The following is a 12,379-nucleotide window of genomic DNA, read 5'->3' on the forward strand; positions in this document are numbered from 1 at the left end:
TTTTTATGATACGTGTTTGCATGGTATATCTTTTCCCTTCATTTGCCTTTTTAAAAAAATATATTTTTATTGATTTCAGAGAGGAAGGGAGATAGAAACATCAATGATGAGAGAGAATCATTGATCAGCTGCCTCCTGCACACCCCCCGACTGGGGATCGAGCCCACAACCCCAGGACATGTGCCAATGCTCTATCCACTGAGCCAAACTGGGGCTCCCTTCATTTGCTTTAACTGTTCTGTGTAGTATTATTTTTAAAGCACATCTCTTGTAAACAACATATAGTTGAGTCTTGTTTATTTCATTCAGTATGATTATCTCTGACTCTTAATTAGAATGCTTAGTCCATTGCATTTAATGTAATTATTGTCTCCTTTTTTCCAAAATTTTTTATTGCTTTCAGAGAGGAAGGAAGAGGGAGAGATAGATAGAAACATCAGTGATGAGATAGAATCATAGATTGGCTGCCTCCTGCACGCCTCTCTAATGGGGATTAAGCCCAAAACCTGGGCATATGCCCTGACTGGGAATTAAGCCCTGACCTCCTGGTTCATAGGTTGAGGCTCAACCACTGAGCCATGCTGGCTGGGCTTAATTTGTTTTAAGAATTATAATTGTAGCTAACCATTGTTTTTGTATAGGTATTAGTCATTCTTCTATGAGCTGCTTGTTCATATTCTTTGTATAGTTCTCTTGATTTGTTTATATTTTAATTGATTTGCAATTTTTTTCTATATTTTTTTTGACTTTATGATCAGATTTATCAGTCTTGTTATTTATGGCTTATGGATTTTTAAAATTGCAAATTAACCTTAAAAGTGAGTACAAAGAGAAACAAGTGATTCCAATAGTATTTCAATTGAATATCATGAGAACTAATGCAAATAACTTATGAACACAGTACTTGACTATGATGTACCCTCCGTCTAAAGAAGAAACAATGCAAACAAACCTTGACTTCTTACTAATGTTTATCCTTTGTAATGTCCATTGTAGTGAAACTATTTGTGTGTATTTTGCGATTGAGCAGATGAGGTAATTGCAGTGCAAAGTAAAGTTATCAACACATGGACTGTTTGCAAACATAGAATTACAGTTACTGATCTATAATTGTGTCAATCACCTATCTAATAATAGGGTAATATGCAAATTGGTCGGGATGCCATCACAGTAACGATCGATCAGCAGGCTGCGTGCGCAGCGGGTGGGCAGGGACTTGCAGCATCAGGGATGGGGGCGGGGACTTGCAGCGTTGGGGACACGATAGCAGCTGCCGCTTGCCCAGGGCCGGCCCGGGGCTCCGGCAAGCCACTGATGGCCGCTGTTGCTTCGAGGGCCTGAGGCTCAGGCAGTGAGGGCCGGGTGAGGCTCAGGCAAGCCACAGTGGCTGCGATGGCCGAGGCTCAGGCAACCTCGCGGCCAGCATTGGCAGCAGCAGAGGTGTGATGAGGGCGTCGCCTTACCCTGATTGGCCGGTCACCTCCCGCGGAGGCCTGTGGGGAGCGGGCCTAAGCCATCAGTAGGACATCCCCTGAGAGTTCCTGGACTGTGAGAAGGGGCAGGCTGGGCTGAGGGACTCCCCCCACCCCAGTGCACAAATTTCATGCACTGAGCCTCTAGTCTTACTAATAAAAACCTAGGTGGGCCGAAACCGGTTTGGCTCAGTGGATAGAGCGTTGGCCTGTGGACTGAGGGGTCCCAGGTTCGATTCCGGTTAAGGGCATGTACCTTGGTTGCGGACACATCCCCAGTGGGGGGTGTACAGGAGGCAGCTGATCGATGTTTCTCTCTCTCAGTGTTTCTAGCTCTCTGTCCCTCTCCCTTCCTCTCTGTAAAAAAGCAATAAAAAAAAAATTGGCCAATTCTTTAAAAAAAAAACACCTAGGTGGTCCTCACGCCATGACGCCGTGACAATCTCACTCCGTCACAAGATGGCTGCGCGCACAGTGGAGGAGGGTTTCCCATGGCCCTGTGCATGCACATTGCGGGGGCAATCTATTGAGGAGCTCCGGATGGATGGGCAGGGCCTACCTCTTTGGGGCGATCAATCTCAGGGCTCCCACACTATGAGAGGGCACAGGACCTCTCTCCCCTCCCCCCACCAGTGCACAAATTTCGTGCACCGGGCCTCTAGTTAAATATATAATTTTAACTGTATTGTAAATTTTGATACTGAACTATTCATGTGTAGGTGTATAGTCTTTTTATTATTTATAGTTGTTAGGTCATAGCTTAAAGGAAAACAGTAATATTTTAAGATGGATAGCAATTGAAATGAAGCCCTTTATAATAGTGAGTTCTTTTTAAAAGGAACTCTGTATTCTACTTTGAGTACTCTAACTCTGATTTTCATTTGGTTTATTTTTCTAATGCTTGAAGATCCCAGGCCTTCTGATTCTAGAACTAAAATGTATGATGCATGGAATGTAACTTGAGATGATAAAATGAAAGCATCTTTTTAAAGGAGGGTAATGAAAAAAATACTTTGATTTATAAATGCAAGATTAATTGCCCTGTTGTGTGTGTGTGGTGCTTTATGTTTTGATTGGCATTTGATGACTCTGATTATCTTTTTTTCCTCTGTGCAGGTGTAATGGATAGGTAACAGAGAAGCCTTCTGCACTGTATCAGGGAGGCAGAATGACCGAGTGCTTCCTGCCCCCCACCAGCAGCCCCAGTGAACATCGCAGGGTGGAGCATGGCAGTGGTCTTACCAGAACCCCCAGCTCTGAGGAAATCAGCCCTACTAAATTTCCTGGATTGTACCGCACTGGTGAGCCCTCGCCTCCCCATGACAGCCTCCATGAGCCTCCTGATATCGTGTCTGATGATGAAAAAGACTATGGGAAGAAAAAAGGAAAATTTAAGAAAAAGGAAAAAAGGAGTAAGTGCCATTTTTCTCTATGTTTTTGATATGTTTTAGATAAATGTCTACTCCAGTCATATGTTCCTGGTGTCTTCTGGAAATATATCCAAAAACTTCCATTTGACATTCATTGTTCTTTATTTTTCAAGGTCTCAATTTTTGTATACTAGAGTTATATTTTAGGGTCTTTCACACACACGAAAGAATGCTGAATTTCCAGGAATGGTAGTTTTCTCGTGGAAGTATCTTAAAGGAGTCATCTTAATCCTGTCTAATAAAGAGGGAATATGCTAATTGACTGCCCCACCCTCAAAGATGGTGGCCCCCACAGCCAATAAGAAAGGAATATGCTAATTGACTTCCATGCCCTCAAAGATGGCAGCGCCCACAGCCAATAAGGAGGGGATATGCTAATTGACTGCCATGCCCTCAAAGATGGCGGCGCCCACAGCCACAAGATGGCGGCGCCCAGTCCCCTCAGCCCCGCCAGGGCGGCAGGCACAGCAAAGCCAGGCCTACCCCGCGCATCTACCTCCAGAGTCCCCCAGTCCCCTCAGCTGCCCAGGGCCGCCTGAGGCTTGCGCGGGGCTGGTCGAGGTTTGCGCTGCCGGCAGTGGCAGCAGCAGAGGTGTGATGGGGCATAGCCTTCCCTGATCACCAGGTCGCCTCCCACCCCTGAGGGCTCCCGGACTGTGAGAGGGGGCAGGCCAGGTTGAGGAACCCCCCCTTCCAGTGCATGAATTTTCATGCACCAGGCCTCTAGTTAATGTATAAAAAGTAGATACTGGAATTTTGCCCTTATAGAATTTTACTTTTTGGCTAAGTTGTGTAGGTAATGAGGGTATACATTATTGGAACTATGACAAAGTTACTAATTTGTTTTAAGCTAATGTCATGATGCATTTGTTTATAGTCACTATTTGGTAGGAAGGATGAATTGTTTAAGCATATATCTTTAGTACATTAAAAGCAAATCAGGTGAGTTTTTTAAGTATTGCTTTATTTTGAGTTTCACAGTATTTTTCAGTTAATTTGTTTTTGAGGCATAACGTTCAGATAGAATGCATCAATTGTGTACAACTGGATGAGTTATCACAGAATGAACATTCCTGTGTAACTACCACAGGATCTGAGATGGAACATTATGAGCACCCTAGAAATTCCCTTCAGTGCCCTTGCAGAGGGGCTCTCCCACCCTCCCGAAGGTGCACTTCCTTCAGCATAGTTTGGTCCTGCCTGGTTTTGTACTTAGTAAGTGGAAGCAGATTTCCTTTTGTGTCTAGTTTCTGTTGCCCAATGTTATGTCTCTTAGATTCACCTGTGTTATTTAATGTGGCAGTAATTTGTTCATTTTTTATTGATGAATTTTGTTCCATTGTGTTAATATACTAGAAATACTAGAATTCATTTATCCATTCTGTTACTGGTCATTTGGGTTGTTTTCAGTGTGTGACTGTCACGAATAGTGCTTCTATAAACATCACTGTACATGGTTATGTATTTCTGTTGTGTACATGCCTGGGAATGGAATTGCTCGCTCACAGACATGTTTATTACAGGTAGATCCTGTAAAACAGTTTTCCACAGTGGTGTATCACTTTACATTCACACCAGCAGTGTCTGAGAACTCAAGTTGCTATGCATCATAGTATGACCTTAAGATTTATGTCATTCTGGTTGGTGTGGGGTTTGTGATATTTTAATTAGAAGGGTATTTATGAAAAACTTGAATCTTTTAAATAAAATAGCTAGTAAAGTACTAGCTTAAAAAAAAGAATAGGAGAGTTATAGGTATGAAAATACAAAATCAAACTAGGATAACTGATATGACATAAAGTAATTGTCAGTGTGTGTAAACTAGGGCTTCTGATGCAGGGAAGTGGGCTGATGGATTCGGCCACCATCTGGAGATTAGGGAGTTTCCTGATTTTGTCCTCCACCCAAATGAGACTTCAGTCTCTGATGCAGCCTTCAGAAGGAACTAAACAGTGACAGGGAGCGAAGTGTTATAGCGGACTGACTGGAGCATCTAAACAGCAGTACAGTTCCTGTCATGGTTTGAAATGGACTCTTAATTCAGAGACCAAATATGAGAAAAATAAAGTAAATTCAGATGACAAAAGAATGCTCTATTTTATAGGATTTTTTTCCTTAGCCATCCGTGTAGAACTTTCTTGTGTACTTGTAATACTAAAATTCCACTTAAACCCGTACAATAAATCCACTTTTCACCACCTACTATTGTAAGAATAACTAGCTCTCTCCGTGTTGCCCTCTTGTGGTCAGGAGATGTCATTGCAACATCTCATTTTAGCTGAGAGGAAACCCAGTTTTTGCTAGGAGTGAGTACCCAGGAGGGATTGGCCATGATGTGAAAAGGTAAGCTAGTGCCAGTTGGAATTTTTTTATCCTGTATTTAAAAAGCACATGAACAGTTTGACATTAAACAAACATATAACTTATACTCCCTGCATTTCTTTGGCAGCTGAAGGCTATGCTGCCTTTCAGGAGGATAGCTCTGGAGATGAAGCTGAAAGTCCTTCCAAAATGAAGAGATCCAAGGGAATCCATGTTTTCAAGAAGCCCAGCTTTTCTAAAAAGAAAGAGAAGGATTTTAAAATAAAAGAGAAACCCAAAGAGGAAAAACATAAAGAAGAAAAGCACAAAGAAGAAAAACATAAGGAGAAGAAGTCAAAAGACTTGACAGCAGCTGATGTTGTTAAACAGTGGAAGGAAAAGAAGAAAAAGAAGAAGCCAATTCAGGAGCCAGAGGTGCCTCAGATTGATGTTCCAAATCTTAAACCCATTTTTGGAATTCCTTTGGCTGATGCAGCAGAGAGGACCATGATGTATGATGGCATTCGCCTGCCGGCAGTTTTCCGTGAATGTGTAGATTATGTAGAGAAGTATGGCATGAAGTGTGAAGGCATCTACAGAGTTTCAGGTATTGGGGACACATGGGTGGTTTTTAAAAATTAGCTTCATTTTTTTTCTTTATATATATATTTTTAAATTAAATTTGTTGGGGTGACATTGGTTAATAAAAGCATATAGGTTTTAAGTGTACAATTCTATGATATGTCATCTGTGTATTGCATCCATTTTTCAAAGGAAGGACAAATATTAACTTGTGAGGAAAATTGTGACATGAGTCCTAAGACATTTATTTCCTTGATTCTTCCATTTGAAAAAAAATTCCTCACTGTGTGTGTGTGTGTGTGTGTGTGTGTGTGTGTGTGTTGTGTATTTTGGCAGTTTGATTTTTTTTTATGATACTCCTTTTCATTAGGAGGATTTACACACATGAGTTGATCATAGCTTGCAGCAGCCTGGAATGAGTTAGTAATACACATTTAGAATATATAAAGAAATTAGACTTAGTTTTCCCATTTAATTGGTTCATACACATTTCTAGAAGGTAGATTTGATATTTAGTTCTGTTGAAAAAGAGCAGGCATTTTTTTAAATTGGGGAAACCCTTTTCACAATTTCATAGGTAACATACCATTTAAGAGTACTACTTTATAGAAAAAAATTAAAAATTGAATACAACTTATTTATAACTCCTTAGCAACATAAAAAGTATTTAAATAAATGTAAAATTTTGACTTTTAAGAATAATTTATGATGAATTGATTTTTAAAGAATTAAACAGTATTAAAATAAGCTGCTCTCACATGGTATTGGTAGGCATGAAAAAAATTTGGTTTTGGTGAAAGTTTCTCTGAAGAGTCTCTATAGCTTTGTTCAAAAAACTATTTTGTCTTTTGTCTTTGACCTAATTTTGATGTTTGTGTTCTTTTGGGGAGACAGAGTTGCAGAACCCTTCATTTATATATCAAAGCATTCAAATTGAGCCATCCCCATGGACTCCAGGAGGTTGAGCACCTGCTCTGATCAATTTGTTATTTACCTTTTTAAGCTCTGGTAGTATGCTGCGTTCAGCACACTGTATTACAGTTTAAGGCTGTGACTTCTTTTTGTTTTAATGCTAATAAGAATATTGTTTTCTGCTGGAGATTTTTGATTCTCACTTATTCATATATAAGTTCCATTTTTAAAATTTAAAATACATTAATATCATTTTGTATGTGTTCTTTCTCTACCTGGAATACTTTATTTGAAGTGTCCAGTTTTTAAAAGGAAAACATTTAAGAAAATAGGGATTATTTTCTAACTTTTCTGCCTCAAAATAAAGATTATACAAAAATGAGATTCATAATACTTTCATCTTTGGAGTTACTGATTTTATTTTGTCAGTGCTAGGTAAGGTACACATTTATTATAATGCCATTAAAAGGTTTTCACATAAAATAAGGAATGCCGAAGCCCAGATGTCAGTGCTATAAGTTAAAATGCTGTTTAGATTAGATAACACTTTAGTATTCGAATTTGCCATTACAGCTGTTCAGCCTTAAGTTGTTCTTGTTTCTAATAATTAGCCTAAAGTTTTAAGTATTAAAAAAACAACAGAAAGCTACTTTATACTCTTATGAGCAGTCACTGTTACATGTAACTTAAATACAGATTGGATTTAAGACTTAAAAAACTTATGTAATGTTTGAAAAAATTGGTTTTGTGTGTCAATGTTTCTTTCAGTCTAGTAAGAAAAGCAAAACCCAAATTTTACCTTTTTTGTTCCAGCTCTGTTCCAGATTAAGATAATATATAAAGAATTAAAACTTAAAAATAAAAATTAGGTGGGGATTATTTGTTTTGAAAGTGAACTCACTATTTTGATTTTACTTATAAAAATTGGAACATGCTTATATATACCGAGTTGTCATTTTATGTTGTCAGTCTTGTGACTAGTTAGAAAAAGCAGTTAGCTGCCCATGTAGAGCAAGACTTTATGTTTAGATTGTAGTTTAGTTTTTGCCTGAATTTTTACCTACCTATCTTTAACTTTCAAAATAATATTTTCCTGATTTGCTTGGCATATTTGTTCAAAATGTCCCTGATTGCTATGACTCTGTTTCTGAATATTGAGTTTCTATTATCATTTAACTTTTGGTAAAATTCACCCCCTCCAATGATAGTTTTTCCTATTATCTTGTTTACAGAGGAATTGTGTGAACCTTGTACAGATAAATACTTCATAATTAGAGATTTGTCATTGTCAGATTGGCTTTTCTCATATGTCCCCCCAAGGGGTGGGCACAAGGGTAAATAAAGCTGTTTGATTTTTCTTCTTCTCGATATTCTCTTTTTCTCTGAATTTGAATGTTTTAAGGAATTAAATCAAAGGTGGATGAGCTGAAAGCAGCCTATGACAGAGAGGAGTCTCCAAATCTGGAAGAGTATGAGCCTAACACTGTAGCCAGTTTGCTGAAGCAGTATTTGCGAGACCTTCCGGAAAATCTGCTTACCAAAGAGCTTATGCCTCGCTTTGAAGAGGCTTGTGGGAGGAGCACAGAGAGTGAGAAAGTGCAGGAATTCCAACGCTTACTGAAAGAACTGCCAGAATGTAACTTTCTTCTGATTTCCTGGCTGATCGTGCACATGGACCATGTTATCGCGAAAGAACTGGAAACAAAAATGAATATACAGAACATTTCTATAGTGCTCAGCCCAACTGTTCAGGTACATGTGCCATGGGGAGTGGGGGGAACATTTTCACTGCTGAGTTGCATACAAGCAATTAACCAGCAAAAGTAGATAATGGTTTAGCCTGAATATTATTTTTTCTTTTCACAATATGGACAATGTCAACACAGAGGATGAATGTATTTTCCCATTCGCTTGTAGCTATATAATAGGAATATTATAGTCTTTGGTGTGGATTTATAAACCAGTTCCTAATGATAGTGGTCTGTCATTAGAAGAAGAGGAACCCATGGTACCTGCAATTACAGAGTTCATCCATAGAATTTCAACTGTTTCTGCAAATACCATTATTGCTTCAATATATCACACATACATATCAGACTCATGCACAAAGGGACCTAGCATTTGCCTGGTTAGGGATTTAAGCTGAGGGTTCCATTCATAAAGATAGATCCTAGAGAAGTATTTTATAGAATCTTAATCTGTGAAAATTTCAGGGAATTGGGTAGTGTGTTAATTGATATCTCTTTATAACAAAAATACTTGGCCTTCATTTATTGCTGCTCACTTGGTGCTGGCATAGAGGATGTGTTTTCTTTAATTAGAGTTATTGCTATTTTACTCAGGTCAAATACAAATGACAAAAAATGAGATGTTTATACTTTTTATTTTAAGCCTTTCGGGCCAATATACTGTATTATTATTATTAGTCATTGTCTAAGTACACTGTATAAGTGTATTTTCTTTTACTACAGATTCTTTTATTGCTCATTGATTATACTTTGTAAGCAAAATGTTTCTCAAATTTCAATGTTATTCTTAGGATTTCAGAATTTGGTAAATAATACATTGTTATTTAGTATTACTATAATAAGGATGATAGTATCATAGAAGATTCAAGTGTGCTGTAGGAGTAAGTTTAGGTAGAAGGTAATTCTTACTAGCTTTTCAGCCAACCTCATGTCCTGATCTAGCATAAGAAACATCGTATTTAAACACTGGCTATGCAAATGTGCCCAGATGACATTGTTTCTGGAGGTCTCAAACTCTCAGTCCAGCTTTACAACTGCAAGTGCTCTTACTTTCTTCATATTCTTCAATAGATCCAGATGTGTGTGTTAAAAGGTCTCAAAATAACTTATAAGAAAGAAGGTAAGATTTTTTAAAAAATCAGTTAATATTATAGTGCTAAGAAGAAATAAATTGGTTATCAGCTTCTGTATCCTTTTCAGTTCCTTATGGTGCTTAAGTACAAACTCAAGTTATATTTTTTCCATTCTCTTCTTTAAATTGTCCACTAATTAGCAAAGCATGTCTAGTCACTATCGAGGAGAATTTTCATTCTCATGTCCAGGATTAAAGGATGCACATGCAATAGATACAAATTAAATGAAACAAAACAATGTTAATAGTTTTCTTGAAAATCCTTTTCTTTACTTTTTTCCCCTTAGATTAGCAATCGTGTCCTGTATGTGTTTTTCACACATGTGCAAGAGCTCTTTGGAAATGTGATACTAAAGCAAGTGACAAAACCTCTTCGCTGGTCTAACATGGCCACCATGCCCACACTGCCAGAGACCCAGGAGAGCATCAAGGAGGAGATCAGAAGGCAGGTGTGTGAGCTCAGCCTGTGCTTTAGCCCTGAAAGAGCCTACCTTTGCTCTGACCCTTTTGGAGACATGATGACGATGATGAAGATAAACTGTTGTTCATAGGTACTTTTTAAAGTATGCCTGGAGCTATGTTAGGCACATGTTACGGAGATAAGTCAGTATCATCGAGAGAATACAGGTTTTGAAATGAAAAACCTGGCTTTAAATTCTTGCTCTGCTTCTAAATAACTGTCGGATTTTAGGCAAATCATTTAACCTGTTTAAGCTTCAGTTATCTCATTTTAAAATGGGGCCTCTAATAATTTGATGTGAAGGTTACAATAAATGAAATAATGCATTAAAGATGCTCAGCATGGTTCTGGGAATGTTTTAAGCAGTCTAAAAAGGTTAGCATATCTAGACAAGATTGCTATTATTGACCATATACTACATATAAGAACACTGACATTATAAATAACTTACTCTGTGTCACATGGTTACTAAGCCATAGAACCAGGACTTGACCCCATATCCTGTGCTTTCCCACTTGCTACTTTGATAGAAGAAAACAGTGCCATTTGGTTATGTGTGTGTGCTTGGCAAGCTGAGTAAGAAACTCAGGACTAAATAAGAAACTTACATTTTATAATTATTACGTCTTTTATTTGCATACACATTATCAAATCCCTGCTTCTTCCGTTCCATCGGCTCTGAGCTCCCTCATTTTTTAGTAGTTGATGATGTGTTGGGGAAGGGATGTAAATGAACTATTGTTGAGCTAATATAAATAATGAGAACCCAATGCCTAGGCAAAACAAATAAGCATGATTTTTAAAAAATATTTATTGTTCATATTATTACAATTGTTCCTCTTTTTTCCCCCCATAGCTCCCCTCCACCCAGTTCCCACCCCACCCCATGCCCTTACACCTCCCCTCCCCCGTCCTCATCCATAGGTGTATGATTTTTGTCCAGTCTCTTCCCGCACCCCCCACACCTTCTCCCCTCGAGGATTGTCAGTCCACTCCCTTTCTATACCCGATTCTATTATATTCACCAGATTATTCTGTTCATCAGACTTTTTACTCACTTGATTTTTAGATTCACTTGTTGATAGATATGTATTTGTTCATAATTTTTATCTTTACCTTTTTCTTCTTCTTCCTCTTCTTAAAGAATACCTTTCAGCATTTCATACAATGCTGGTTTGGTGGTGATGAACTACTTTAGCTTTTTCTTATCTGTGAAGCTCTTTATCTGCCCTTCAATTCTGAATGATAGCTTTGCTGGGTAGAGTAATCTTGGTTGTAGGTTCTTGCTAGTCATCACTTTGAATATTTCTTGCCACTCCCTTCTGGCCTGCATAGTTTCTGTTGAGAAATCAGCTGACAATTGTATGGGTGCTCCCTTGTAGGTAACTAACTGTTTTTCTCTTGCTGCTTTTAATATTCTCTCTTTGTCTTTTGTTCTTGGCATTTTAATTATGATGTGTCTTGGTGTGGTCCTCTTTGGATTCCTTTTGTTTGGGGTTCTCTGCTCTTCCTGGACTTGTAAATCTATTTCTTTTACCAGGTAGGGGAAGTTTTCGGTCATTATTTCTTCAAATAGGTTTTCAAAATCTTGCTCTCTCTCTTCTTCTGGCACACCCATAATTCAGATGTTGGTATGCTTGAAGTTGTCCGAGAGGCTCCTTACACTATCTTCATATTTTTGGATTCTTTTTTCTTTTCTGGTTGGGTGTTTTTTGCTTCTTTATATTTCAAATCTTTGACTTGATTGTTGCGATCCTCTAGTCTGCTGTTGGATCTCTGTATATTATTTTTTATTTCAGTCATTGTATGCTTAATTTCTTAGTTGGTCCTTTTTCATATCCTCGAGGGTCTCACTAAATTTATCGGCGGTTTCTAGGAAATTCTTGAAAAACCTTATAACCGTGGTTTTGAACTCTGTATCCAGTTGTTTGCTTTCCTCCATTTCTTTCATTTGTGACCTGTTTCTTTGTCTCTGCATTTTGGCTGCTTTCCTGAGTTGATAGAGTGGCTTTGTGTGCTAAGTGTCCTATAGGGCCCAGTGGCTCAGCCCCCCCCCCCCCCCCCCAGTTACCTGAGGTGGAACTCTTGGTGCACCCCTTTGTGGGCTGTGTGCACAGTCTTGTTGTAGTTAAGCCTTGATTGTTGTTGGTTTCACTGGGAGGAATTGACCTCCAGGCCAGTTGGTTGTGAGGATCAGCTGTGTCTATGATGGGAGAACTTCTGTGTTGGAGACACCCTTATGGGGCAAGACTTGCTTCAGTAGGGCTTTGGTGCTCACTGAGTCTGCCCCCTGAGTGTGTCCCTTATGGATCTGAGGAGTTGTAATCTGGATGGTCCTACTC

At 38.7% G+C, this 12,379-nt stretch overlaps 1 protein-coding gene across 7 annotated transcripts in view; it reads left to right on the top strand.

The window, feature by feature from the left end:
- The window catches only part of RALBP1 (ralA binding protein 1), a 100,137-nt gene that overhangs the window by 14,253 nt on the left and 73,505 nt on the right, over positions 1-12,379 (top strand). For 6 of the 7 annotated variants that reach the window (XM_054723895.1, XM_054723893.1, XM_008161395.3 and 3 more), the window contains 4 exons: positions 2,589-2,884; positions 5,352-5,810; positions 8,100-8,449; positions 9,865-10,026. In XM_054723895.1, the coding sequence (XP_054579870.1) occupies positions 2,641-2,884; positions 5,352-5,810; positions 8,100-8,449; positions 9,865-10,026 (1,215 nt within the window). In that variant the 5' untranslated portion in view covers positions 2,589-2,640. Of the gene's footprint in view, positions 1-2,446; positions 2,469-2,588; positions 2,885-5,351; positions 5,811-8,099; positions 8,450-9,864; positions 10,027-12,379 lie in introns of those variants that run through there. The other variant, XM_054723897.1, reaches the window with a different exon arrangement.

This window comes from Eptesicus fuscus, chromosome 12 (assembly GCF_027574615.1).
Source record: "Eptesicus fuscus isolate TK198812 chromosome 12, DD_ASM_mEF_20220401, whole genome shotgun sequence".
Classification (NCBI taxonomy): domain Eukaryota; kingdom Metazoa; phylum Chordata; class Mammalia; order Chiroptera; family Vespertilionidae; genus Eptesicus; species Eptesicus fuscus.